We start from the raw sequence: 26,628 nt of genomic DNA on the forward strand, positions 1-26,628 counted from the left end.
GATGTGGCCCCTACCTGTAACCCTGCTCTACAGGGAGTGACCCATGGAACCAAGGAGGACAACTTCACACGTGAGTTGGGTCGCTCTCGGCCAGACGCCTCTCGCGAGGGTGTGCGCGGTGCCGGCTCTGGGCGCCGACAAGAGCCACACCCCTTCGCCCACGACAGCAGTCATTGTGTGGAACGCCACTTTCCTGAATTAAGTTTGCTGAACATGGTTCAGATTATTGGATATGTCGATATGCACAATGCCTTTTACAAGCATTTACTGTATATCCAAATCCTACTCCACGCGACACACGGTGTCACACGAGTAGTGGAGACGTTATCCTAGTCAAAGGTGCTTGGACAGTATTTTCAGGCAGCATTTTACCTTTATTTTGAGTGAAGTTCACACTAGATAAAGTTTTAGGGGAAAAGAAAATGCCAATAAATGTATTTAATCTATTTCAATATGTGCTCTAAAACTAAGACAGACACTTTTATGTAGCTAGGTTGTTACTTGTATGTTCTACCCTAGTCTAGACCTCAGTTTTACTTCAAGATTTTTTTTTTTTTGTATTTAAATAAGGGATAAAATGTTGCCCAAAAGTCTAATCATAGTCACACATTTGTGTTTTAACTAGATCTACAAATCAAAATAGTTCTTGTAGTTAAAAAGATACAATTTGTATCAACAGTAAAAGGTCCTTTCTGGTTGTTCAGGGCTTTACTTCAAACCATCTGGGTAAGAGCTTCCAGCGGCCAGTGCGTCCAGGCAGACGACAGCGGCAGGTCGCAGTGAGTCTGTCAGACTAAGGAAGAGTCAGAAACTGGAGGCAACAGTGGAGTCACGCCAGCCACACAGGTGTCTGCCGCTGGTTGCAATCTCTACCTTCTACCCGCAAAAAAATGAATCCTCGCCTAGCAAAACCCGTGACTTTGAAACCAGAAATATCCCTTACTAATACTAGAACAGACTTTAGTCTGCATCTAAAACTACACTATTTGTGGCAAGAATCTGGCCTTAATAATATAACAGGCCCCCCAAAAAACTGTCTTCGGGAAAATGGAAAATATACAGTATCTTACAAAAATGTTAAGTTACCATTTACAGCTCTTCCACCACCATCTCTATAGTGCAGTTTCAATAACTGTTGCATATCCTCAACACAACCACTGCAGGCCAGCCTCGATAAATAGCAGGAAAGCCAAAGAGTACATTAAATATAAAAGTTGCATTGAGAATAATTAGATTCATTGAAAACAGGCAAGTACTGTGAAAGGGTTCTTTTATCCAGTTTTGTTGTGCCCCAGAACAAAAAGACAAACACACTGAAAAGACAGGTTCGTGGAAGTCTAGGAATTCGATTTCATCCCTACTGTCTAGAAGCACATCACAGCTGGATAACAAGCTCTAAACGGTAACAGTTAACGGCTTTTGCCTTTCCCATTAAAAAAAAAAAATGGAAACAATTTTTTTCCATTGATTGCATCTGCTTTCCCTTAAGTCGATCACATTAAATTAACTCATCACGTAACAGAAAAATCCAAACTAAAAGAAAACAATGAAAAGTGCCATATTTTAAGTCCTTCTCATATAAGCTGCTACCCAGGTCAACATAAACTGGTAACTTACATTTTGTTTCAGATATAAAGTCAGTGCCGTAGTAGATCTTTGTTTCTATAAATAATGATTATAGCACAAAGAAGCCCACTTTCCCCACATAAAAATAACTTAAAAAGCTGTAAAAGATTCCAGTGAAGCTTGGCTTGAAAAAATAGTCGCTAGGTCTAGTAAAATGTTCCACATTCTGAAGGTTTTGTTAATTGCTTGCAATTGATAGACAAACACCGAGTCAGTAAAACATGAAACAAGGATAAAAAGTGCTGCATATAAACCCCTGATGCACCAAAGATGAATATCAAAGGTCACAGAGACATCTAGTAAATCAAACTGGAAAAACCTCCAGCCAAGGATATAGCTTTAAAAAGGAAACGTTAAAAAAGTTTGCATGTAAAGCAATCCCGCGAAACTCCCGCCGTGTGGCGCTGTACATGCAGATTCCACGACACAGTATTTCGCATAAATGGATACTATAGAACCTCCTTGCCGAGAAGGAGATCACGTGTGCTATTGTAGCAAACCTCCCTCAGCATTTGAGCTGAACGAAAAACACCACACGGGTGCATCATGTCTCAACAGCCCAGCTGCGACTTCTCCAGCAGGATGGCGGCGGCGAGCTGTTGGGCGTCGGTCGTGTGAGGGTTCCTCTTCATGACGATCCTCACCAGGTCGGGCGGGAAGATGTTGCACAGGTTGATGTAAATCTTTTCTCGACTGTCTTGGTACCTGGGGGGGTCGGGCGGTAGGCCGCAGTAGGGGACTCGCCAGGTGGGCTCCTGCTGCTCGGGCAGGCTCTGGAAGGTGAACGGCTCGTAGCAGGGCTGTGTGGAGTTGTCCGGCAGGGAGTAGGTCTGCCGGTAGGCGTAGGCGTCCGGGCCGTAGCTCGGCCGGTCCCAGCCGCCCAGCCCGTCCTGGCGGGTGTAAGGCTTTCTTTGTCTGGAAGGAGAACTGTCATACAGCCGCGAGTCGGAAATGCTGTCCATCCGGGTGGCCACCAAGGAGCGCCCCAGGTGCGGCGCCTTGGAGTGTGCCGAGCTGGGCGGGGAGGGGTAGTCGCCAGGACAACTGGACCGGGCGCCCACAGCCGGGTGCTGCAAATGCATAGCCAAGTGCGGAAGAGGAGGCTTGTGATGGTACTTTGGTTCTTCGTGACTGTAACTTTGCACTCTGGTTAGGGGGTCATGGAAATTCTGCAGGAAGGGTTGGGAGTTAAGGCGGCCGTGAGGGTGCATGTGCTGACACTTCAGGTTCTCTTCCAGCTGTGGGTCCGGAGAGCTGACGTAGGGCCGTTCGTTGTACCCCACGTACGAGTCACTGCTCCCGCAGCTCATGCTCCCTTCACTGCTGCAGTCCGAAGCTACAGAACCTACCCTATAATCTGTGTCTAAGGAGAAACGCCTTTCAGGACTCCGCGGGCCTGAGATACTCAGATTTGAATATGCATTCAACATGGAATAATACCCAATGTCCACAGGGGAGTCACATTTTGGATACTGTTCATAAGGCATTGGCGTTCCATGATTTTTGGTTGCCATCATCATTGGAGGATATTGTCCCTGTGGTCTTTGATCCTGAGGTGGGAAATGCACTCCAGATGGAAGGCCATTGCTTAGAGATGCAGTGCTTTGGGGTTTTGCAGTGGGAGTAGCCGGGATGCTGACTAGAGAGGGTACAGACCTGGTTTCCAATTTGTTTTTGGTGGGCAGCTTTTCCTCTAGGTCCTGGTAGACTTGTGTCCTTATGCTGGGGTCCGACTGCCTCTTTGGAGCGCCGCGCTTGACGTCAGAGGAGCTGTCAGCCTTCGTGCTGCAGGGCACACTGTTGCTTTTCACCAGCCCGCCCTCGTTGGCAGTTTTGGCCACGGTGTTCCTGGACATGGCGCGGAGTTCGTCCGCCACCGACCGCTGGGGCTGGCTGCCCCTCTCGGGGTGGTAGTATTTGCACTTGTGTCCGTAGGTGCACTTCTTCCCTGCGGAGAGCGAGATAAATTAGGGGAGGGGAGGGGCACACCACCGGGTCCTGGGAAGTATTTTAAACTTGTGCCCGAAACCACGGCAGAAACATGGAGACGCGCTCTGCCCCGCGCTCTGCCTCATGCTCTTGGGAAACGCCAGGGCGCTGTCTCCCCACTTGGGCTCTAGCAACAGCCCCAGGGAAGTTGGCTGGGCAAGAATCACTTCCAGAGTTCTGGGATTTAACTCCTAACTGCCTCTTCTCTCCCACTATGGCTTTATAATCAGGCAGGCCGTCCTGCCTTGAAGAGCAAAATAGACCACCGTGCTGTGGTAAAACCATGCTGGTCTGACGAGACATCTGTAGGAACTCCAGACTCAGCCTCCTGGAGACCAACGCCAGGAAGAATTAACCAAGGTTTTGGAACCATGCTTTTGCCCAGGGAAATGCACTGCCGTGCCTACCTGCCGACTAGGTAAAAATGATAGTGTTTTTTGTAGCTGTTTCCTTAAATTAATTACAGTCGAAAGAGTGGCATCTCGTGCCATCTAAAGCTTATAGTGTTTACTTTTCACATCGGAAGGTTAACAGCATGCGGCACTGTGAGGGCAGAGACTGAGGGCTTAAGACAGAAAGGTACCGTATGGACAAGGCTGCTTTTTGTGCTCGGGGACAATGGGTTTCTTCCTCAGGAAGTTATCCAGGCTTGGGCCGTGTCTGCCAAGAGGGTCATCAGGGGGCATGAACCTGTCATGGACATAATACAAAGTTATACCTAAGTCTGAGGTTAAGAGTTTAATTTTAAAGACAATATAAATGTAATTTCACCCTAAGGTACTTCTGGGGACATTTTAATCCAAATATTTTGAAGTAACATTTACAGGAAAAAAAAAATCAGTATGTGAAATTTTCCTTTCTGACTGAAAATAACTGAAATGTTTTAAGTTAAACTCCCATTTGCTTTATTTCAAGTCAGAGTTGAGCTGACCCTGGTTTAATTAACCCTCCTCTCAATCTTGAGATTGTGTACTGACTTTGAACAACAACTGCACTGATATTTTAGGAGAGCGTTGCAGACTCTGGTCTTGGTAGGTCTGTGAAGCAGGCGGGCCGTGCGGAGGGACAGCTGAGGGGGCAGAGGGAGGAGGCAGAGAGCCACCGGAAAGCTGAAGCCCCCTGAACACCTACTATGAACCCCATGAAGCTCTACTTTAGAGATCAATAAACTTTTCTGAGCCAGGCGTAGGTGCATTTTGTTTATGAAGCTTTGTTGCAGTAACACGGCATCATGTGTTCGTTACTGACAGTCAACACGTGCACAGCCATCAGGTGCACTGCTAGCAGAGGCGTCTGCCCTTCAGCAGACTCCAGAATCTGAGACAGTCACGTCTCACTCCCCACCCCTGCTCTTCCTGATACCCCAAGGGGCTTCTTAGCAGAGAGGGGAAAACATCTTAAGGCAGTAAGCTTCTTCCTGGATTGACCATGAGGGCAAGAAGAAATCATGGCACGTGGAAGGAAAAGAAGTTACGATTCCAGAGATCTCCTGGTTATGTCACACTTGGACTTGAAAATCAGCAATTATTTACCTATCAAATGTGAACAGTGTCTGGACGCTTAAGGGAATGTCAACATGGCTGAGGAGCATTATATTATTATAAAAGTGAGAAGCAACAGTGGAAGTTTCCAAGTACTTTTCCAGGTCTGCGTTGCACTTATCCTGTCTTTCAACACACTTATACCACTTTATAAACACACCTGTAGTTTTGTGTTTTGTCTTTTTTAACTTGCCTTTCCCACCATACAGCAATTCTGAGTAATACTGTACTGGGTGCACTGCAATTTCGTTGATTCTTCTGTTGTACATTTAGCTGCCTTTGACTTCTTCTAAGTGCCAATGACTCTATATGAACATATCTGCTGTGTCTTTTGTCCCTATTACATATTCTAAGAGTGAGGTGACTGGATCGAGAGAGAGGGTGTACATATTTTTGAGGCGTCTGCCAAACCATGCCAAATTGTATAAAAAAATCCATTTCATGACACCTGTAACAGCATGTTGTACACAGAAATGTTTTTATGAATTGAGCAGATAAGGAAATGTACTCTTTGCAGATGCAATTTGCATGTTTGACTAGCAACAGGGACACCTCCCCGCACCTGTTAAGCCCCAGGTCTCCCCAGTGGGAGTTGACAATGACCAGGCTCACACTGCTACAATATTTACAAAAAGCACCTCCTTAGGTAAACGATCGATGCCCTCAGGAGATTCTGAAAGGCTGTTCTGGTAGCATGTTCCGGGCCCGTTTCTCTGGAGCTGGGACTTCTGCCTCTGTCCATACTAGGGGTGATTCCGTCTGAGGAAACCTGCTCAGCTGGTGGCTTGAGTAGGAAGGGGCCTCGGCCAGGGTCAGTGCGGGGGTGTGGAAGAAGCCCATCTGCGGCCTGGCCAATGGCAAAATGAGAGTGGCACAGCCAGGGCCAGTCAGCACGTCCAGGCGCCAAGCTGCCGGCCGGCATACTTACTTGTCGTTGACGAAGGAGTACATGAGCAGCCGTTCGTCGATGAACTTCTTCCACTCTGGCTTTTCGTTGGCCAAGTCCCTGTAGTTGTCGTTGGACACGATGATGCCGTCCGACTCGAAGGCCAGCTTCACGATGAACCTGTCGTCGTAGCAGACCACCCGGCGGCCCTGCACGCGGCGCGACGGCGTGAACACCAGGATCTTCTCCTTCTCCAACTTGCGGAGGATTTCTTGGTCTGCGGGAATCGCGGGGTGGGAGAGGATTTCAGGGGTGAAGACACACAGAGAACGCCCCCAGCGGCCTGCGTGCACGGGAGCTGCTGGAGCAGGAGCTGGATGTGGGATCCGCGCCGCGGGCATTGTGGCCTGACAGTGGACATGGAGCCCACCGCCAACTCCCAGGAATACTTTTTGTTCTTTGGGGTTTTCAATAATACAGGTATTAAAAATAGATGGCAAGGGTGGCCGGCACCAAGGCTGATCTGCTCTCCCTGCTCCCACCGCAGCACTGGGCGCGCCCACTCCTGGCTCAGCGCTGCCCTGGCAGCCTCCCCTGGTCAGGCGTGGACAACCAGCGCCGCCCCCGCATTTATTTGTGGTACTTTTTTTTTATTTTAACTTGTGGATGTGAAGGACCTGGGAGAGTTTGAAAAAAAAAGTAGCTGAAGTCATGGAGGAAACAACAGGAGAGTCTTGAGATGCCACACGTTACAGAGCAAGGGGGTGGTGGGATCCGTGCCCTGGCGGTGACCCACACAGCCTGCCTGGGGGTCCAGCTAGCCAGACATCACAGGGAGAAACGCTGTAGCTACGGGGAGACGCAGCGGAATGCTCCCAGGGTCTCTGGGTAGCCTCCGCTTTATACTTCTGCTGACCTAGTGAGTGCTTTTAAAGTAAGTGGTACGAGTTCATTTTCTGACTAATGATAAGTATCCTCTGTCAACCATCCTGATCTCTCTTCATGTTGTTCCTGGACACCATGACTTCTGGCCACTGTAAATTCTTGCAGAGTGCCAGGGATAACCTGTCATGACTTAAAAAGTAAAAAGATTTGCTACACCTCGGTGTCTACTAATCAGTCCCTAAATTAAAAAAAAAAAAATCCATCTCTTCAAAGGCCAGTTACTGTGTCCCTGCTCTGGGGTATGTACCAAAGGCCACCAACATTAAGGCTGGCGTCCTCTCACGGAGGTGAGGTCTCAGGTACTGGACGAACGTGGGCACAGGCCAGCAGAGGGTGGGAGGGGAGGGCCGGGCCTGTGGGTCTGATGCTTTTGTAAACCGGAACTTTGGGTTTAGAAAAGCCGCAGAGAAGAAGTGGGGGAAAAGTGTGTGGGGATGTCGGGCTGGGCCACAGCGTGTGGCCACCTGTCGTGCGCTCCTGCCCTACTCCACCAGCACGGTCCTCACAGCTGGGGCAGGAGTGGATGCAGCAGACTCAGGCAGAGGGCGGAGCAGCCTCCAGGGAACACCGGTCCTCCGACTGAATTTTATGTACTGAAGTGTTGATCTCATTTACGAATAACAGAAAACCAATAGAAATCAAAAGCCCAGTTTCCAGTGTAGGATTTGTCCTGCCGAGATTTTTGGTGAGTTCTCTGGACAAATATTTCGAGGGTGGGTGCCCTGTCTCCTTCATCTCATCCTTTTGTCTTTTCTTTCTCTCTTTTCCCCCCAATCTCTTTATTCATCAGCACCCCGCACAGGAAGCCCCTCACAGTATGAATCCCTGAGCAGCAGACAGGTGAGCTACTTTAGTGCGTGTGTTCTGAAGTCTTCCAGTTTATGCGCTGCCTGACATTCAAGGGTCATTATTCTGGGGGTGTCTGGTCATCTCTGATGGTTCTGCGCCCTCCCTCCTTCCCTGCCGTGACTGGAGAAGTAAGGGTGCTGGCTTAACACTCACCATCTTGCTTCATTAGGATTTAATAGCTAGTAAGGCTAACTGGAAACTAACTAGGATGACACCGAATAATCCTAACAAGGAAATACATGGGGTTAGTGCAGGTACTATGTGAACTCAGTCTGAGCTCCTAGCACAGCACCTGCTTCTTAGCGAGCTCTTGCTTGTTTATTATCTGTTAAATCTCGGCAGAAGACTGGTACAGCCGCTGGCCTGGGTCTGTGACTATGAGCTTAAAAATGTTTCTTACCAAGTTTCTTTTCTGGTCCACTGAAAAAATACTGGGCTGCTCAGTGTTTCATTTATCTGCTTGTGGTCTGGCTGGGAGAAAACAGCCAACGTCTCGGACAACAGCAGCGTGTGCTTCGTGAATCGGGTGCACTCGGCGTGCTGCGGAGGCCTGGCCAGCTGGCATTTTACTGAAACTCAGCCACACCCACCTGTTATCATGTCCCCTTCTTGATCTCATGGATCTTCTACACTCCAGAAGCGTCCCAGTCACTTACATGTTGAAACCGTGTTTCCCTACCTGCAAGTTCGCGGCCCCAGATTGGGAAAGGACGGGGCAGTACTAAGAGGAAGGGAGAAACAAGGGAAACCCTTGTCCATGTTTTGGTGTGTTTCCTTCCAGTCATTTCTGTGTGCTTCCTCCCCTCTCCACTGGGGTGTGGATGTGGGGGTCTGTGATAATAAAGTCTGCCTCTGCGTAAGGGCACTTTGTCAGCACCCAGTGCTGATTCCACCACCTCATGTAGAAGAGCCTACGGAAACGTCCTTCTAATGAATGTGCATGGCGGGTCTGCTTTTCTTAACCTTGCACTACATGGCCTTGCAGTCATAATTCTTTGCTTATTTGTGGTGAAATGATTCCTAGAAGGGGGGCTAGGAGAAGCAAGAATATTAACATTTTAGGACAAAAATTTTCCAGAAAGGTGGTAACAGTTCATGTTTCCATAACAGCGTAGGAGTGATTCCCTCAGGACACCGAGTATTGGCAGTTTCTTAATCTCTGCTAATTTGAAGGTTGAAAATGAACAGTTGTCAAGATTTGCATCTCTCTAATTACTAGTGAGGTTGAACATTTTTTTCCTCTTCTTTCCTGGCACCTACTTCCTTCAGGGAGTCATCCATTCCAGCCACTTCACCACTTACATACCGGGGAGGGCGTGAGGTTGTAGATGCGGAAAAGCTCGTTATATGTGAAGCACATAGGCTCTTACTGCATCTTCTTGTTAGGTATAAAAATAAATTCTCATCTTCAAGTTTTCCAAAATACAAATGTTTATGTTCTGGTGTCATTAATTCTCTGTTTTTCCTTTATAATTTATACTAAGAATTTTTTTTTTGCGAAGATTTTCTCCAGCTATGCAAAGACTAGTCTCTAATAGTTTCATTTTGAATAGTTAATTCCCAGCCCACTGAAATGTACTGTGACATGCTGCCAGCTGAGGGTGGACGTATATATGAAGGGTACATAGAAATAAATATATAAATGCACCCTCCCCCCAAAATGCCACCCGGGGGTCTCAGCAGTGCTGGCTGGCCCTGCTCCAGCTCCATCTCCGTCCCCTCCCGCTTTATGGGGTAAAGCGTCTGAGTCCACGTCCTGGCGTCTGTCTAATCTTCTGCCATATTAATAATGACTTAATGACTGTAGAGAAAAAGTAAGTCCTAAAATACCTTCCCTTCAGGTACACACATTGCAGGTGGTCTTCCTGTTTCCTTGTTTTAAGTATAGTTTTCTTCATGCGGGTTCCTCTAGTTTTGTCAACGATCAGGTAGAGAGGGGCCAGAGGACTGGGGGCTGAGTGAGACTCCTTCAGTGTGAGCAAAACGTCCAGCAACAATAATGAGCAGTTAACATAACAGCACATCTTTGCTTGTAACACAGGCTCTTGCAAATCAGAAAATAATGTAAAGCCCAGGCACATCTACTTCATTGGAGTCATTGCTGCCTCCTACTTGACACAGCCCCAGGGACTCCCAGGTCAATCCACTGCCCCCCAGTCTGATTTCACCAAGCAAAGGAGAAAACAGGGGTGCACAGCAGCTCAGTGTCACTCCACGTCCTGCGAAATGGACGTGGTGGCAAACGGCCCAGCGCAAAGTGAGCCTCCAGGTCCGACACTCAGCATGTCTCTAACCATCTGAATTTCACAAACTCTGAGGTAAAATGTTTCCATAGGAATGAAGGGTGAACAAACCTGACTCGTGTAGCAAAGATGAAGACCTACTTAAAATAGTGAAGATAGTTTTTCAAATTCAGAAATAACCTTAAGGCCCTTGAAAACGACAACCGTGTATATCGAGTCAACGATATACAAAAGTGACAGGGTGAGAGAACGCGGCGCTGACAGAAAGCCCCGCCTGAGAGGGCCGGCTTCGACACGGGCTTACCTGTGATGAGGGCGTCGGGGCGGGACTGCTCCTTTCTCCAAGCAGGAACAAAAACTGTAACATCTTTGTGGCCTCTCTCCAAAAACCAATCCACTGCCAGCTTTATTCCTCGGCAGGAAAACACTTCTTTGTTTCCATGGCTGAAAGATGAGTTTAGAACACTTAACATACAGCAGAACCCCAATTAGTTCAACTGACTCCAACTTGTAAGCGAAAATGACTGTGTGATTATAATGGGGATGGGCGATCTGAAAGGCAAGGTGGGGCTGCCTGTCTGGAGAAACATTTAGGTCAACTACAGGAGAGGTGTGAGGGAAAACGTTTAATTGGGAATACTTAGTGAGTGAAAAATATTCAGGTGTATTTTCAGGGGTAAAGTTGTAAAAGTTGAGTTATAAGCTCGTCTTGATCTCAAACAGGGGAAAATATGGGAGCTCAAGCACAGCATGAATCATTTCAGTCAAATGTACAAGTGACAGGAAACCTCCCTGGTGGCCTACGGGGTTAAGTCTCAGCGCTGTCATCACTATGGCCTGACTTTGATCCTCAACCAGGGAGCTGACCCACAGGGCACAGAAGGCCTCTCCCATCTCGCCTGCTGCCCCCCTCAGCAGTGTACTTCAGTCCATCTGCCTGTTCTGCTCCCCACTCTGTCTCTGGTGAATCCTTTCACCCCCAGACCTCTGGCTTACACTCCAGTTCTTCTACGCTAAATACAAAATAAAGGCCATGAAAATATGTGCCACAAAGACTGCTTCTGCTTCCACAGACCTGTCCTAGTGGTCTGGGGGGAGACTAGAGGTGAATCAGATACACTGGAAGTTTTAGAAAAGGGACGAGGGAAGGAGGAGTCTGATGCCACACAGCGTTGCTGCCAACGCCCCAGCAAGTGATACAGGGTAATGTTAGGTTTCATGGCAAACACTGAAATGTAGTCATTCTCCTAAATTACTGTGGGAAATGATGTAGCATCTCTCTCTGGAGAAAATGCACACGTGCGCACATACAGACACACTTGCTAAAACCTGACTGTAGAATTCTTTTATGTTAATGCTTTGAAATAGAAGTGTTTTGTGCTCTGCTAGTCAGGAATGTGTTCTGGTTATTAAGACCTGAGCTTCTGGCTATAAAGGGGACGTGAATAAGCATTTTCCTCCAAGGGATTTCATTGGCTAAGGATGACAGTCACATTGTACTCACTCTAGAAATAGAAGTTCCAGCTCCTAATTAAAGAACCTTCAGAAAAGTGTATCAACAGCAAACCATTTACAGTCCCAGCACCACAAGCTTTTACAGAAGCTAACACAGGGGGTCCGACCATGGCTACTACAGACAGGCTGCACCTTAGTCTCTTTTTTTTCCCCTTCCGCTATATAGCCTACCAACCCCACCCCATAAAATCTCAGGGAACAAGAGGATAAATGGTACTACTGTGTGACTGGGGAGCAAAAACATGTAAGGACCCCGAAGGTTCTGAGCAGGTAGGACTACGTCTACCTGATCTTCTTGAGGAAAAAGAAACCCCCAATTTGTTCCAGAAACTGTAAGTCAAGTTGTCTGTGATTTGCAACTAAACACATCCTTAAGTGCTAATTAGTCATACCAAAACCAAGGGGAAAGCTCTAGTAACAGCAAAAGCAAATATATGTTAAGACAAAAATTTTTTTTAAAGGTTTATTTATTTATGCATAGATAAAGAACTGGGGTATAGGCCAGAGGTGCAGAGGCGGTGAGAGGATTGGCCAGAGACAGAGTGGAGAGCAGAATAGGTGGATCTGAAATACACTGTTAAGGGGAGCAGCAGGTGAGACAAGAGAGGTCTGCTGAGCCATGTGGGTCATCTCCCTGGCAAGGGATCAAACTTGTGTTGCAGTGGCTGGCAACAGCTTGATAGCACTGAGGCTTTTAACACCTGTGCCACCAGGGAGACCCTTAAGACAAAACCTTATTAGGGATAAAAAGTTATTATGTAGTAATAAAAAAGGAATAAGTCACAAGAAAAACAGAATAATAGTGAACTCAGTGTCCACGTGAGTAATCCAGAGGATCACAGATCACTTTAAGACTCTACAGTGCACTAATTGACAAGTGAAGCAGAAAAGATTTAGGAAGGATATTGGTGACTGGAACAATCAATTACAAGTCTCACCTAATACACAGACACAAAACCCAGTACAAAATTAAAAAAGATCTTCTTTAAGAACACACAATAGATTCATAAAATTAGCCAAATTTTACCCAAACACCAGGAATCTGTGTCATGCAAAGAATATTCTTTGACAGTGTTACTACACTGACCATTACTATTAAAGATTTAGAGTTGCTATACACCAGCAACCCCAATTTAGAACTAAAAAAAGATCCCGTTGATGTAATAGTAATGAAAAACAGATGCAAAGTAGAAAAGATTAGCAAAAGCTTTATGGAAGAAAAGCAAGAATTTGTACTAAACCATGATATGCCATCTTGAATGCGAAAACTCAAGTCATAAAGATGGCAGTTCTCTATAGATGCACTGTGGTCCCAGTAAAATGATAGTAGGACTACCGGTTATTTATATGGAAATAGTATTATTAAAAAAAATCCCATACCACACACAAATATAAATTGTAGCTACACCACATATTTAAGTATAAAAAGAAACATTCTAAAATTTGCAGAGATTACAGTACACATTCACATCAGGATGGGAAAATAGTTCTTAAAGAGGACATGCAAATCATATGTTATCAAGGAAAAGGTGGATACACTTGATGCAAACACTTCTTTTTGTAGAAGAGCCCATTAAAAAAAAAAATGCCATAGACTGGGAGAAGATACTTACAAAAAGACCAACCAAAATGCTAGGACTCGGAATATAGAAAATACTCCTATCCATCAGAGGGTGACAGAATATTATTTTTTTAAGGGCAGAGAATATGAACAGTGAATCCACAGAAGAGGAAACCCAAATGACCAACAAGTATAAGAAAAGATGTTCAGTAGTGGAGAAATGTAAATTAAAGCCAAAATGAGACATCACTTCACACCCATCAGATTGGAAAAAATAAAGTCTGCAAACACCAGATGTTGCCAAGGATGTGTGAAAGCAGGAACTCATACATTACAGGTGGGAGTGTAAATTGGAGTAACTATTTGGGAGAGCAATTTGGCAATTCTTTATAGGAGAAGGCGTGCTTTCTCTAAAACACAGCAACATGCCACACCCGGGTGCAGCAAAACTGTGCAGTAACTTGCAATGGCAAGCCACGCAAATCAGCAGGTGGTCCCTGCTGGTCCTGCTGAGCTCCGCGGGTAGGGACTGCAGGCATGGGGAGGGGCGTGGAGGTGCAGAGAGGCAGGTGTATGTGTGTGTGGGGAATCTCCTGACTCTCCAGGTCTTGCCCAGCCAGGCTTCCCTTGATCATGCCCCGGACATGAGGTCATCTAGGATGTCTCCCGGCTGGCTGCTGTTGTCTGGGAAGTGTCTGGCAGCCAGCCAGGACAAGAACCACCCTTAGGAGTGGTATTAAAGGCCAGAGTACACACTACCACATGGGGGGGATTTCCACCACTAGGGAGGATGTGGGAGACTGAACTGAACCTAAACTTACTGAGGCACGTGGAAGGCTGTGAGGGATCTGGGTTCTGGATACAATATAAGGTGCCAATAGGAGATGGTTCTCTTAAAAATGGCAGAAACAGAGTAAGCAGATTAAAAAAAAAAATTATCCAAAACAGGATGTCTGAGTAAGCACAAGGTAGTTCCTTGTGCAAACTAACTGTTGAGTGTTTACTGAAAATGTCAGATGTTTGGAAACTGTAGCTCTAATTCCCTATCAGGAGAGAAGAAAATAGTTCTACCACCATTTGTGGACTGTATCTGTATGTATTCACGGTATTTTGCTCGGCAGTAAAACGAGCTAATTCTGCATTTATGAACTGGCATGTTTTTTTGGTCTCGGGTTTTTTAGTCCAGCAGTTTGGCAGTCAGGATGGTGGAGCTCCACATGTCCTTCTGCTGGGTGAATGTGGTGGAAGACAGCGCCCACCGATTTACTTAAGAGTTGCTGGATGTCTGCTAAAAGAAGTGTTCCTTTGGCTCAGTGGGGTTGGGTTTCCGGGGAAATTTCCAAATCCTTGCAGTCAGATTAGACCAACTGTTGAGCAAAATGGGTAATACAGGCTCAAAGGGCACATGCAATTTGCCCCTGGTGTCAATGGTAGAAAGACAGAAGCCTGCTGGCAGCTCTGCCTCCCGAGAGGTGGCCGTGTTTGGCATGGGTCTATTTAGAAAATCCTGGTGGAGTGGGGAGTGGGGTCAAAAACAGTGGGGGGAGGGAAGTGTGCCGGACTATGGTGATGGCACATGGGTGACTCAGTGATGGGAAGCCCACGGGGATTACAATTGAGATGAAAAAAAAAAAAAAGTACAAAATGATGTAAAAATAAACTATTATACATACATACATACATACATACATACATACATACATACATACATACATACATACATACATACATACATATATAAAATCATGGTGGGCAATGGCAAGGGAAGCTCATTTGACTTAGACAAACAGTCCTATCTACAGAGGTTTTTAGAAAAAGCCCTCTGAAAATCAATGGTAACAGGTATCTCTGCAGCTCTGGAAGTAAGCAAAGAACGAGCCAGTCAGTCATAAAGAATGAAGATGCCGGGTCCTCCCAGGTGCCGCAGCAGGTTGGGACGCAGCACTGCAAGCCGGCTGCAGCCGCCTCAGTGCGAGTTCCATCCCGCCCCGGAGCTGACCACATGGCGCGGCAGCCCTCTCCTGACCCGCCTGCTCCCCTTAGCAGTGGACTTCATCGATCTGCCTGTTCTGCTCCCCACTCTGTCTCTGGTGAAGCCTCTCTGCCGCTGAGCCTCTGGCCTGTACTCCAGTTCTGTATGCACAAATAAATCTAAAAAAAAAGAAAAAAGAAGAAGGACGAAACTGAAAGCTCCTTTTTCTGTCTCCAGGTTGCCTACCCTTCTGCTCTTGCTACTTTTACTCCCTTTTTCTTCTCTTTGCCTCCAACTAGGACTTGGCAGGGGATGATGACCTCAGGGTGGGTGGTTCCCAGGGCTTCTAGGAAGAGGGGGACTGCCCGTTGCTCATTTTTTTACTATTTATGCATACAGAACTGGGGTGCAGGCCAGAAGTGTTGGGGGTGGTGGTGAGAGGATTCACCAGTGACAGAGTGGGGAGCAGAACAGGCAGATGGAGTGAAACACACTGCTGAGAGGGGCAGTGGACGGGTCAGGGAAGGTCTGCTGCACCACATGGGTCAGCTCCCTGGCCTGAAGTTGCACTTGCACTGCAGTGGCTGTGGACAGCCTCACAGAGCTTCCCTTTAACCTGTCATGCCACAGAGGGGGCCCAGAACTCCAGTTTTAATTTGAATACATTAGAGCAAGGACCCCACCTCCAAAACTCACCCCACATGGCTGGGAAAGGGAAATGATCAAGAGGAAGGAACGAAGTGCCCGAGAATTAGATAAGAGACTGGCCCACAATTAAGGCTGGTGAATGGTTGCCTTGACAACCTGGGAGAGAGGGGAAACACAAGGAGTCAGAGGATTAAGCAGCAAAATGAGACTGAAACCACACGACCACACACACCTATTAACTGTTCTTCTCCATCCCTTTGGAGTTCTAGGGACTCAGAGGCCTTTTACAAGTTGTGCGGGACTGCTGGGTGGTCAGAGTGCATGTGACTTTCTGCCCAGCTGACAATACCTGTCTTCAGAGTTATTCCAAGCGCTCTGGAAAGATCTGCAAAGCCATGCATATGCTCTACAGCACATCTTCAGCTCAGAGACCTGTGCAGGAGCCTGGCCCTGGCTGCTGCATGGACTGGAGGCTCTGCTTAAGTAACGGGACAGGCAGGACAGGGCAGAAGGTGACCCCCTCACAGCGAGTGTCCTCAGCACCCACTCCAACTATGCAGCTGCTCCCCAGGCCTGGACAATCATGAAGAGGCACGGCAGACATCAGTCCTGGAAGCTTTTTGCGGGGTGCTGCAATCTCCCTCTGGGTGAGTCACTGAGGCATTTCCTAAATTAATGGGATGGATTCCAGAGCAGCTCAGAACAGTCCCGAGTCCTCCATGTCTGTAGTGGTCTTGTTGCAATTCCTAAGCAATCAAAGTAATATGGTGTCTGCTCTAGGTTAAATCACCACCAGATATGTTAACCACTGGAGAAACAAAGCATATTGTTTATTAATACGGTATTTAGTCACCAGTGATGGGTAATAGATGATAAAGGTGTATTTTGTAATGCAGAGAAAAATAAATCGGGTACCACATATTTTAGTGTAGTTTGGCTCAATATGGGACCTAAGAAAGGGGGACAAAGGTCAACTATTCCAGATGATGCATCTAGGAAATGTAATAGCACACATCGCATTTTGTTAAGTTACATATAAACACGTTGCTGACCAGGTTAATTAGAGCACAGGAAGGGCAGGTGAATGATGATCACTATCATCTCCCCGGTAGACAGTCAAGCCCGCAATGGATAACCAGAGGGAGACCCAGCCTGGGGATGAGGGCGTCTATTAAAGGCGGTGCCTGTTTTTAATTCTTTTCATGGCAAGCCTCCTTTCAGTTATCCTTTTCCTCTCTCAAATTCGATTTTGCTATAGTTTGTTTTGAGTTAACATGTTGCTTATCATATTCAGAACCTCGGAAAACTTAGGTGATTTTTACTTCCTTTTAAAAAAATCTATGTAATAGCATGTACTGTATGATCAAAGAAAAGCTATTCTTTTTAAAAGTCCTTCCAGAATGTGTGCGAAATCTAAGTACTAAAGGTGTACCAAGAATGGCATGTGTACTCTACTACTAACAGAGAGCTGTTCAAGTGTAAGTCAATGATGGAAATAAGCATTTTTGGAATTAGATTTTTTTTTACCACTTTTTTAGGTACCCTGGACAAGCTACTTATTATGAATTCAATTTTCTTATTTAAAATGGAGATAATCCCACTTAACTTATGGGGTCGTAAGAACTAACCATGGTGATCCCCATGAGGCACCTGGCAGTGTCCCTGGGACTTAAATGGCTTCAACAAATTAGCTCCTTTGCTGTCTCATGACTCTTACTCCTGTATTTTAGAGGACGGAAAAGGGCTTGCTTTGGAACAAAAATAAAACCAATACAATACATCTGTAGGTGCTTTAAACTCAACACATAAAGTACATCGTGATTTTTTTAGAGCAATGTGTTTGCTGTGTGGAGATCACCAAACAGTGCTAGTTTTCAAAAGAAACCAAAGAGACAGCCGGCTGCTCTGTTACAGCTTCAGTGGTGCCTTTTTTGCCAAGGAAACACTTGGCCTACTTGTCAGACGCCTGTCTGGGAGAGTCAGTATGTGCATAAAGCTTCTGGGACTTCATGGGGCCATCACTTCAAGCCACCTAGGAGGCCCAGGCCAGAGTCTAGGGGCTGGTCGGTGAGATGCCTACAGCAAAGGAGAGTAACAAAGTCCTTGAAACTACAGAGCCATGTTTAAATCTCTAGCACCGAAGTCCTTCAGATTCACACATTGGCTAATTACATTATGGAAAGTCAGGACATTAGTCACAACAATCACCATGAATAGCAATGTAATACATATTCACTGAACACTGAAGTACAAATATACCCAAGTACTCTTTTGGCACTTTTGATGATGTGATTTAATTTTTTTCACAAATTTTAGACTGAATTACACATAAACACTCTTGGGCATCTGAAAATAGATTTTGATTTTAAAGAATTCAAGGTTACAGTTTAAATTAGCAAATTTGATGTACAGGAAAGTGTGCTGCCTATTGGTCTATTAAAATATGTGACACTGGTGGCAACTTGAATTATGTACCCAGGACGAAAAAGAGCTGCAGTGGAAGACAGTTACTATTTGTCTTTGTCAGATTCCACACAGATAAAACTGAACAACAGAAAAACTAGTTATGATTCTTTGATTCTTAGTCTTGGGCTTTTCTTCACAAAAATACAAGAAATAGGGGCGCTGCCAACTAGCCAGCAACAAACAACGACGGCACTCATGTAGGGGACAGTAAGTTGCCCTTTGATTAACGTGAAGCCCCTATGGAGGTGGGCTGTCAAAGAGAAAGATAATGTGAACTACATTTATAATCTTAAATTATCTGGTACAGCACCTCAAGAAAACCAATAAATTGCGATTCATTTTAATAATATCCCATTAATTCAATCTATCAAAAATGATCAATTTAGCATGTAATTGAGATCACAGTTGTTTACTCTGGGCCTCCCTGGTGACACAGGGGTTAAAGTCACAGTGCTATCAAGCTATCACAGCCACTGCAGCTAGGGAGGTGACCCACGTGGTGCAGCAGACTTCTCCTGGCTCCCCACTGCTCCCCTCAGCAGTGTATTTCAGTAGATCCACCTGTTCTGCTCTCCACTCTGTCTCTGGTGAATCCTTTCACCCCCTGCACCTCTGGCCTACAACCCAGTTCTTATATGCATCAATAAAATAAATTAAAAAAAAAAAACAAACACCTGTTGATTCTGTTCACGTATTTTTGTGCTAAGTCTCCAACATCTGCATGCATTTTACATTTACAGATAGACCCACTGGGACCAGACACATCCCAGCAGCTCAGCAGCCCTTGGCTTCCATGGGAGGCCACGCCCGCCAGGCCCCACCACACAAATCTGAGCGCACTGTGCAGAAGGGCCAACACCAAATGTGAATGAACTCTGGCCACTGGATGGCTTTCCTGTGTTCGAAACCAAACGCATGGAGCAGCTGCCAGGAGGCTCTCATTCACTGTCAGTGGGCACTGTCCTTAAATTGTCACCAGGCAATGGGGTAAGAGCCCAACAAACCAGAGAGCCAGATCTGAGAGCTTTTGAGAGCCCAGGCAACATGGCCTTTGAGAGTCAAGCCCACACTGGAAAGAGTGTTCGAGTTCATGTAATTTCACAAAGCAGGTCAGATGTGCTGGAGGCTCTGTGCCTTCTACAAGATCCATCAGAAGTTTAAAACCTGTTCACACAAACTGCTAAGGTCTGCTTGTATATTGTAAAGAGAGAGGCACAGCCCAGTGAGAATTAGGAAGACAGGGCAAGTCATGCATTCTCTGTGATCATAGTCTGACTCTCAAGCCTGTATCTGATTTCTATTAAAACTTTAAGGAAGGACTTGAACGATTTGCCGAGTGCTTTTGTACATCCTAGTGAACATTCAGATTCGTGCTAACACCAGCTGATTTCTCATACCAGCCTTTTGGGGGGAGGAAGGGGTTGGGTGTAAATTCTCAAGCCAATGGTTGTTTTATCTCTCTGGTGCAGTCTGCTTGGTATGCAGAAGCAAAGATATTCATAGTGCATCTTTTTTTTTTTCCGGGAGTTGTCCACAATTTAACTTTCACATGTATTTTCAAACCTAAGTAGGTCTCCTTGTCCCCAACCTTAGTGCTCAAATCCTCCTCTAAACTTCTCCACGGAGCGATGTTTCTTAAAGGCAAATGCATGCCGCTCTTCCCTTGCTCAGACTCTTTGGGTGTTCCCTATGCGACAGAGAGATGACACAAGCATGGATTCTGCTGGTCCCCATGGAATTGTTGGCAGGCTACCGTATCTCCTAAAACTGCAGAGACAGGCAGCAGGGGGCCACCAGCCAGGGTGTCCGATCTCACTCCAGAAACCCTGGCACGCTGACTGAGACAGCACTGCACTGACAGGTTTTCTGGGGCTTCCTTGCTCACCGCTCCTATGGTATACAGTATTTGGGCGAAGCTAAGTGGGATATGAGAGTTCACTATAATGAAGCCATCAGAGCATACGGAAGCATCAGAGCATTCCGGGCTTCAGGGGCTCTGACACCAGCTGATCACACATGCTCCCATCCCCCAAGGCCTCTAGGGCTGGACTTTGTTCCTGACACAAGTAGAGTGAGCTGAAGACTGCAGGGAAATGAAACGCGCACGGGACTTAAGGGAAAATGTGGATTTCGACTTTTGGTTACCTGTGGATAGAGACCAATATCAGACCCCATGGCTGATCTCCCTCAAGTTTAATGGATTCACAGATTTTGTGAATCTATCTGGGGGGAAAAACACCACAAGAATTTCTTTACAGAAATGATAGATTTTAGTTATGTATTTGCCTCTGTGTTTTTTCCCAAGTATACATTCTATGGCACAACCACATTATCAAGTGTCTGATTAAAATGCCTATTTGCTGAATGATCAATCTCGTAAGCAACTGAGAATTAAAAAAAAAAAAATTAAATGTATCTTTTGTAAAAATTTGCCAGTCCAGCTCCACTAAATATAAAACTTACTGGTTCAGGTTTCAGAACCCAAGTACTTACTGGACGCTTGAAATTTCATATGCAAAGATTTAGGACTTGCTGTAAACCTCAGTTTGCTCTCTCCCATTCTTGTACAATTAGTCTTTGCTCATACCCAGAGTGAAACAGCCACTGCAAACCATGCTAGACTAAGTTCTGGGTATTTGTCATTTTTCTGTGAACTGCTCACTCAATAAACTTACCCAAAGCATCTTTCAATATGACATGTTGAAAACAGACTCTTACTTAACTAGTCTCCAGAAGGTAACACAGCATCCCTGCAATTTGGGGACCTGTGCTACAACACTTGAGAGCCCAGGTAACAGAGTCTTGTCCCAGGGAAATTTGTGTGTATGGGGGGGGGTCTGTCCATAAAAACCAAGTCTCTATTATGAAATTGTAAAGTTACCACTGAAAGCCACAGGTGCTAAAACCTTGAAGTAAAGGCCCCCCCCGGGGGCCTAGGGGTTAAGTCCCGGCACTGTCACCATGGTGGTCTGAGTTTGATCCTGGCCAGGGAGCTGGCCCACAGGGCACAGCAGACCTCTCCAATCTTGCCCACTGCTCCCCTTGACAATGTCTTTCAGTAGATCCACCTGTTCTGCTCCCCACTCTGGTGAATCCTCTCCCTCCTCCCTCTCCCATACCCGCTGTACTTGTATGCATAAATAAATAAAAATAAATCTTTAAACAAAAAATTCTTAAAGTGAAAATTGAATATAGCCAGAGTCATAAGAATATGATGGGCTGTTTCTATGTCTGTTAAACACTGCACAGTGAGACTACAACAACTAAATCTTCATTACATTAGCTACTATATTCTGACTCTTTAATGTAATAACAATTTATCTACTAAGGGCTTACTACATGTCAGACACTTGGTATTAACTGCCCCTAGTTCGAAAACCAGTCTACAAGAAAAGAATTCCCCTCTTTATGATTTGACAAATTGAAGTTGGCAAGCTTAAAGAACTCACTCAGAATCATAAAGGTAAGTATGTAGAGAATAAAAATGTATTTTTTAAATATCTGTTTTAGCATGACTTCGCTTTCCTATTTTAATTTGCATCTGAAGAATCATTTATATCCATCAGTGAAGAATCATTTATATCCATCAGTTCCAGGACAAGCATTTAAATAAAGCTAAAATAAGTTCACCTTACATTAGGGAGTGGAATCTGTTTGGGAGATTGGAAATAAAATAGTATTCTGTTCTTAACTCACCTCCACATTTACATATTATTGTAATTTATTATTGTATGTATGTGTTTATTACATAATAGATCTGCTAAACTTATGAGTAGGATATTACATTCAAAAGTAAGAGTGTGTTATCATTTATGCAACATGAAATAGTGAAATAGCTGCATTTTTTTTTTTTTTTTTGGCACATGGGTAAACTGGTGGTGGGAAGCCCATGGGATTACAACTGAGATGAAAAAATGCACAAAATAAAGAACGATGTAAAAAAAAGAAAAAAGATAAAAAAAAAAGACCTTGGAGCTAAAGTAGATATGTATTTTTTTTAAGATTTATTTATTTATGCATATAGAACTGGGGTACAGGCCAGAGGTGAAGGTACCATGAGAGGATTCACCAGAGACAGAGTGGGGAGCAGAACAGGCAGACTGAGGAAGTACACTGCTGAGGGGAGCAGCGGGCGAGACAGCAGAGGTCTGCTGTGCCATGTGGGTCACCTCCCTGGCTGGGGACCCGACTTGCACTGAGGCAGCTGTGGCTAGCCTGCAGTGCCGCACTTTAACCTGCTGTGCCACCAGGGAGGAACCAGTAGATTGGTGCATTTTCATGATTGCTGGCACTTCCAAAGTTATGGACAGGGCACCACATTTTATTGTGACTGGCAGAAAAATGATGCTAGACTGAAACTTTCCCATGAGCTTATTTTTTCCTGAAACGCCCAAAGCCCTTCAGTTACAGTGTCCGGTTAAAAGACCTGCTGTGAGGTGGGGTACATCCGGTCCCACCCTCACAGCCAGCCAGCAGCCAGGGTGGAGCGAACTGTGGCCAGAGGTGGTAGGAGTCTGTTGGGATGATTACAACAGGGCAGGCCGCGCGAATGCCTTCATTACGCCACCCATTTTTGTAGTGAAGTCTTCCTGTGGATCATTCTCACTGGGTGGGATGAGCAGCCGACGGGTTTTATGTGAATCTGCAGTTGTCCGGGAGCTTCTCGTTGCTTGGGGAACTGGGTTCTGGTCACGTGCGTGAGGTCGACCCGCTGCACCGACATCTCTCTGCACAGCATCCCTTCCAGAAATTCTCTGCCCTGACTCCAGTTCTGTGATCCTGAGGTGGTTTCCCTACTGTGGTCTGTTTCTGCCCACCCCAAAAGTATTTCCCTCCGATGCCAGACTCTCCACATGTGCCTTTCTTGTCTCCTCCTTCGGATCTTGGCTTCAGAAAGGAAAACTTCCAGGGTGCTGCTTCTCCCTTCCTCTCCGGTAGAGAGCTGCGCCCTGTCCTCTCATTCACAAAGTGAACACCTTTTCCAACTCTTCCTCCCCTTTCTTTTCTTCCTGTAATCTTCCTGGGCTCTCAGCCCAGCCCTAGCCCTCCATCCTGACGAGATTCAGTCTCAAACCTTCTGACCTGCTAGCTATCGGGTCCTCTGGTCTGCTCTAGTGAATCCACAGGATGTTCCCCTGCAAAGCCACCTCCTCTTAGAGTTCACTGGTGCATTTCAATTTCTCTGGCCACCACCAACCTGCAGCTAACAACATCTTCCTTGCCGAGTTCACTCACTGGCTGTGTGGCAGAAATACCTTGGCCCTTCTGAAGATCAGTTTCCTGAGCACCACAATGGCCCCAGTGCATCAGCCTCCAAGGGCAGAGCCCCTCTGCTGACTCTGGTGTATGGACCCACCACAGGACCTATCTCACCCCCTGTTACTCTCTACCGTGGCATTTCGTGACTTTGGAGCCTTACATATTATTACCACACTGCTAAGATAACCATCTGCGAGTTCTGGATTATCTTAAGGAATTAAAAACAAAATGAAACTAAACAAAACAAAATCACCCTGTCACCAAGTTTGGGAAAGATTAAACAACTGAGAGTTTATTTTGCTGAAGGACAAGTGCATACTTCACACCATGATAACTAAGGCGGTCTTTACCACATTAGAAAGGATGGTTTGCAACCCAATAGCTCTTCTACCTCCTATAATCCTGCTTTAAACATCACTGCTAGGTTATCAGTATGAAGTACCTCTTTATTTTTGACATTCCCCTCCTCAATCTTCAGTGAGGGTCAAGTTTAAGTTCTCTAGTGTGGCATTGAATGTCTGAACGATTTGGCTGGAACCATCTCAATTTCTCCTTGACTTTCACCGACGAGGAAAAAAGTGTGCAGACATTGAAGTCATACATATTTGGGCCGGATGTATGTTTTGCCTGGAGCAGGTGATTTAAACCCTCATTTGCTCAAAAGTGAGAGATAATACTGCCTCCACCTGGAAAGGTCAATCTGAGGATTACACTCTTGCATACTGGCTGCAGAATTACTGGCTGTCACCTGCTGAAGGCCGTGGTGCTCTGCCTTCAGCTGTGGCGCTCTGACTTCAGTGTGCATCATTACTAGCGGGGACACTGGTCACAATGGAGATGCTGATCTGGACTTGGCAGGTCTCTGGGGCTACCCTGCCCAGTATCTTTCTCCACCACCCCCCTTGCTCTGAATATTGTAGACACTTAACCTTCTATTCATTGCAATGCACTTTGAATTTTGAGCCATCAAAACACATCAACAAGTATTTCACTGGTGCTTTTCCCAGTTATTATTTTGACTTGCATTTCTTAAATGGGACAGCAACAACAACAAATTATGGAACCGAGCTTTGATTTGTTTCCAAATCAACAGATTAGTTTCTTAAAAAAAGAGCCCTGGCCCTCCTTGGTGGCACAGCGGGCTAAAGCACAGCACTGAGAATCTAAAGCTGCTTCTGCATGAGTTCGATTCCCGCTTGCCCCGGAGGTGACCACATGGCGTGGCAGACCTCTCCTGACCCGCCCGCTGCTCCCCTCAGCAGTGTACTTCATCTACCTGCCTGTTCTGCTCCCCACTCTGTCTCTGGTGAAGCCTCTTGCCGCCCCTGAGCCTCTGGCCTGTACCCCAGTTCTGTATGAACAAATAAATAAATCTTAAAAAAAAAAAAAAAAAAAGAGCTCCAAAAGTCAAAATCTCACTTTCCCATTAGGCTGGTTATTTGACTTCATGCAGAAGAAGTTGTTCAGTTGACGGGACCCCAAAATCGCTGAATTTATCAAACTCAAGTTCTTTATTTAAAAAAGCAGTGAATAACTCTAGAATAGCAACTTTTGGTAATTTTTATACTATAGAAATTTAGCCACATGAGATTAATAAAGACTGGTCTGGGGGTAGGCAACGTCTCTATTCAGAAAGAAAGGGGGTGGGGAGCACTCTGGAGCATTCTGGAAGGAGGGAGAAAGTTAAGAGAGAAACAGTAAGGAAGATATAAACTAATGTTGGGGTGCAGCCTAACTCCTGGTGTTAGTGCCTGCCAGAAGGGAAAGAGCTCCCAAATCAGAAGTGACTTTTAAAGCCTGTCTGGCAATGACCAGTGACGACTGATTCTCTGCTTACCTCATGGCCACGTTGCTGCCATCGATGACTATGGGTCTCAGGTTTTCCCCGTCGTCAGTCACCATCTCTTGCATGGGAGACTCAGACCTCTGAGACTCCAGGGAAGGCGCGTCCCGCATTATGCTGTTCACTGCGCTCACTGTCTGTTCAGCCTCGCTTTTATTTCCAAGTTTGACAAGTTCTCCCAAAATGTCGTTGATTAAAGCATCGGTACCAAGTTTGTTTAGCACGAGCTGGACCTGTTCTTCGGAGTAACCTAACTTAAGTGCAAACTCCAGTTTCGTTTGGTATTCTCTCACCACGTCAGGGGGTTTCTTCGCTTCCTTGGCCGGAGTCGGGGACTCCTCGGGTTTAAAGTCTTGCAAAATTTCATTGCGTTTGAGGATGTGCGGCTCCAGCCTTGGGGACCTGCACAGCTGCCTGTGCGCTTTGCCCAGGAAGCGGGGCTCCCCGGGGGTGCCCCGCAGGAGCTCGGCCTCGCAGTCGGAGAGCGCGCTGCCCTCGGAGTCCCCGGAGCTCGCGTTCTCCTCGGACGCCTCCTTCGCTTCCTTCCCGGAGTGGGCTTTGTCCATGGTTGGCTTGTTGACCAGGGACCAAGGTACAGACGTGCTTAAATGGGGGTCAGTGCCCTCCACGCAAAGGTGGCCGAGGTCGTGCCCCAGATGATCCTTCAGGCCCATGAGGCTGTTCCGTGTACTTGACGCCACTTTGCCGCTTTTTCTGTATTCCTGAATGCACAGCACCCCGTATTCCTAGGGCAAGAGAGGAAATGTTCAGAATGGGCCCTTACAGGTGCGCGTGTTTCAGAGGGGGAGGGGAGCCGCACAACTGGGCAGCGGCTACCTGGGTTTCCTCTACTGGCCAAGGCCCTCCCACTGCCGGCCTACCACACCCCTGGCCTCAGACGAAGTCGTGAAATGAGGACGATAACGTTTTTCTGAGGGAACGAACTAAAGAAGTCATGGAGCTGGACTTCCGCCAGCTTGGGAATAGGTTCGCACCATCTCTGTTCTCCGTCACCACACCACACCCACCCGTAAGGCCCACAACCGTCCAGCACAGAGCCCGGGGCCCTTCGGGGCCATCCCTCTGGTAGCCGCGACTCTGCGGTGTTGGTAGGGCTTGTTTCGTCTGGACTGGAGTTTATATCCAGCTTTGCTCGAATCCAAAACCCACACACCTTCCCCCACTGCATCATGCGCCTTCCCTTCTCAACCTTCACCGTTGAGATACTTCCACTCCAAGAAAGGTCTGTGTTTCCGCAGGGGCACAGGAGGTCGCCAAAACGCAT

The 26,628-nt window shown here is 46.3% G+C and overlaps 1 protein-coding gene across 1 annotated transcript; it reads right to left on the reverse strand.

Annotated features, from left to right (window-relative positions):
• Positions 1-565: 565 nt before the first annotated feature.
• On the reverse strand, positions 566-26,628 carry ZC3H12C (zinc finger CCCH-type containing 12C). Its single transcript, XM_012729406.1, has 6 exons — positions 26,230-26,628; positions 25,338-26,089; positions 10,384-10,523; positions 6,085-6,319; positions 4,199-4,305; positions 566-3,574 (listed from the first exon to the last, which is right to left on the reverse strand). Exons 1-6 carry the CDS (start codon positions 26,626-26,628, stop codon positions 2,178-2,180), a joined length of 3,030 nt encoding a protein of 1,009 aa, XP_012584860.1. The 3' UTR covers positions 566-2,177.

The sequence above is a fragment of the Condylura cristata genome, unplaced genomic scaffold (assembly GCF_000260355.1).
Source record: "Condylura cristata isolate star-nosed mole 26May11 unplaced genomic scaffold, ConCri1.0 scaffold00025, whole genome shotgun sequence".
Lineage (NCBI taxonomy): Eukaryota > Metazoa > Chordata > Mammalia > Eulipotyphla > Talpidae > Condylura > Condylura cristata.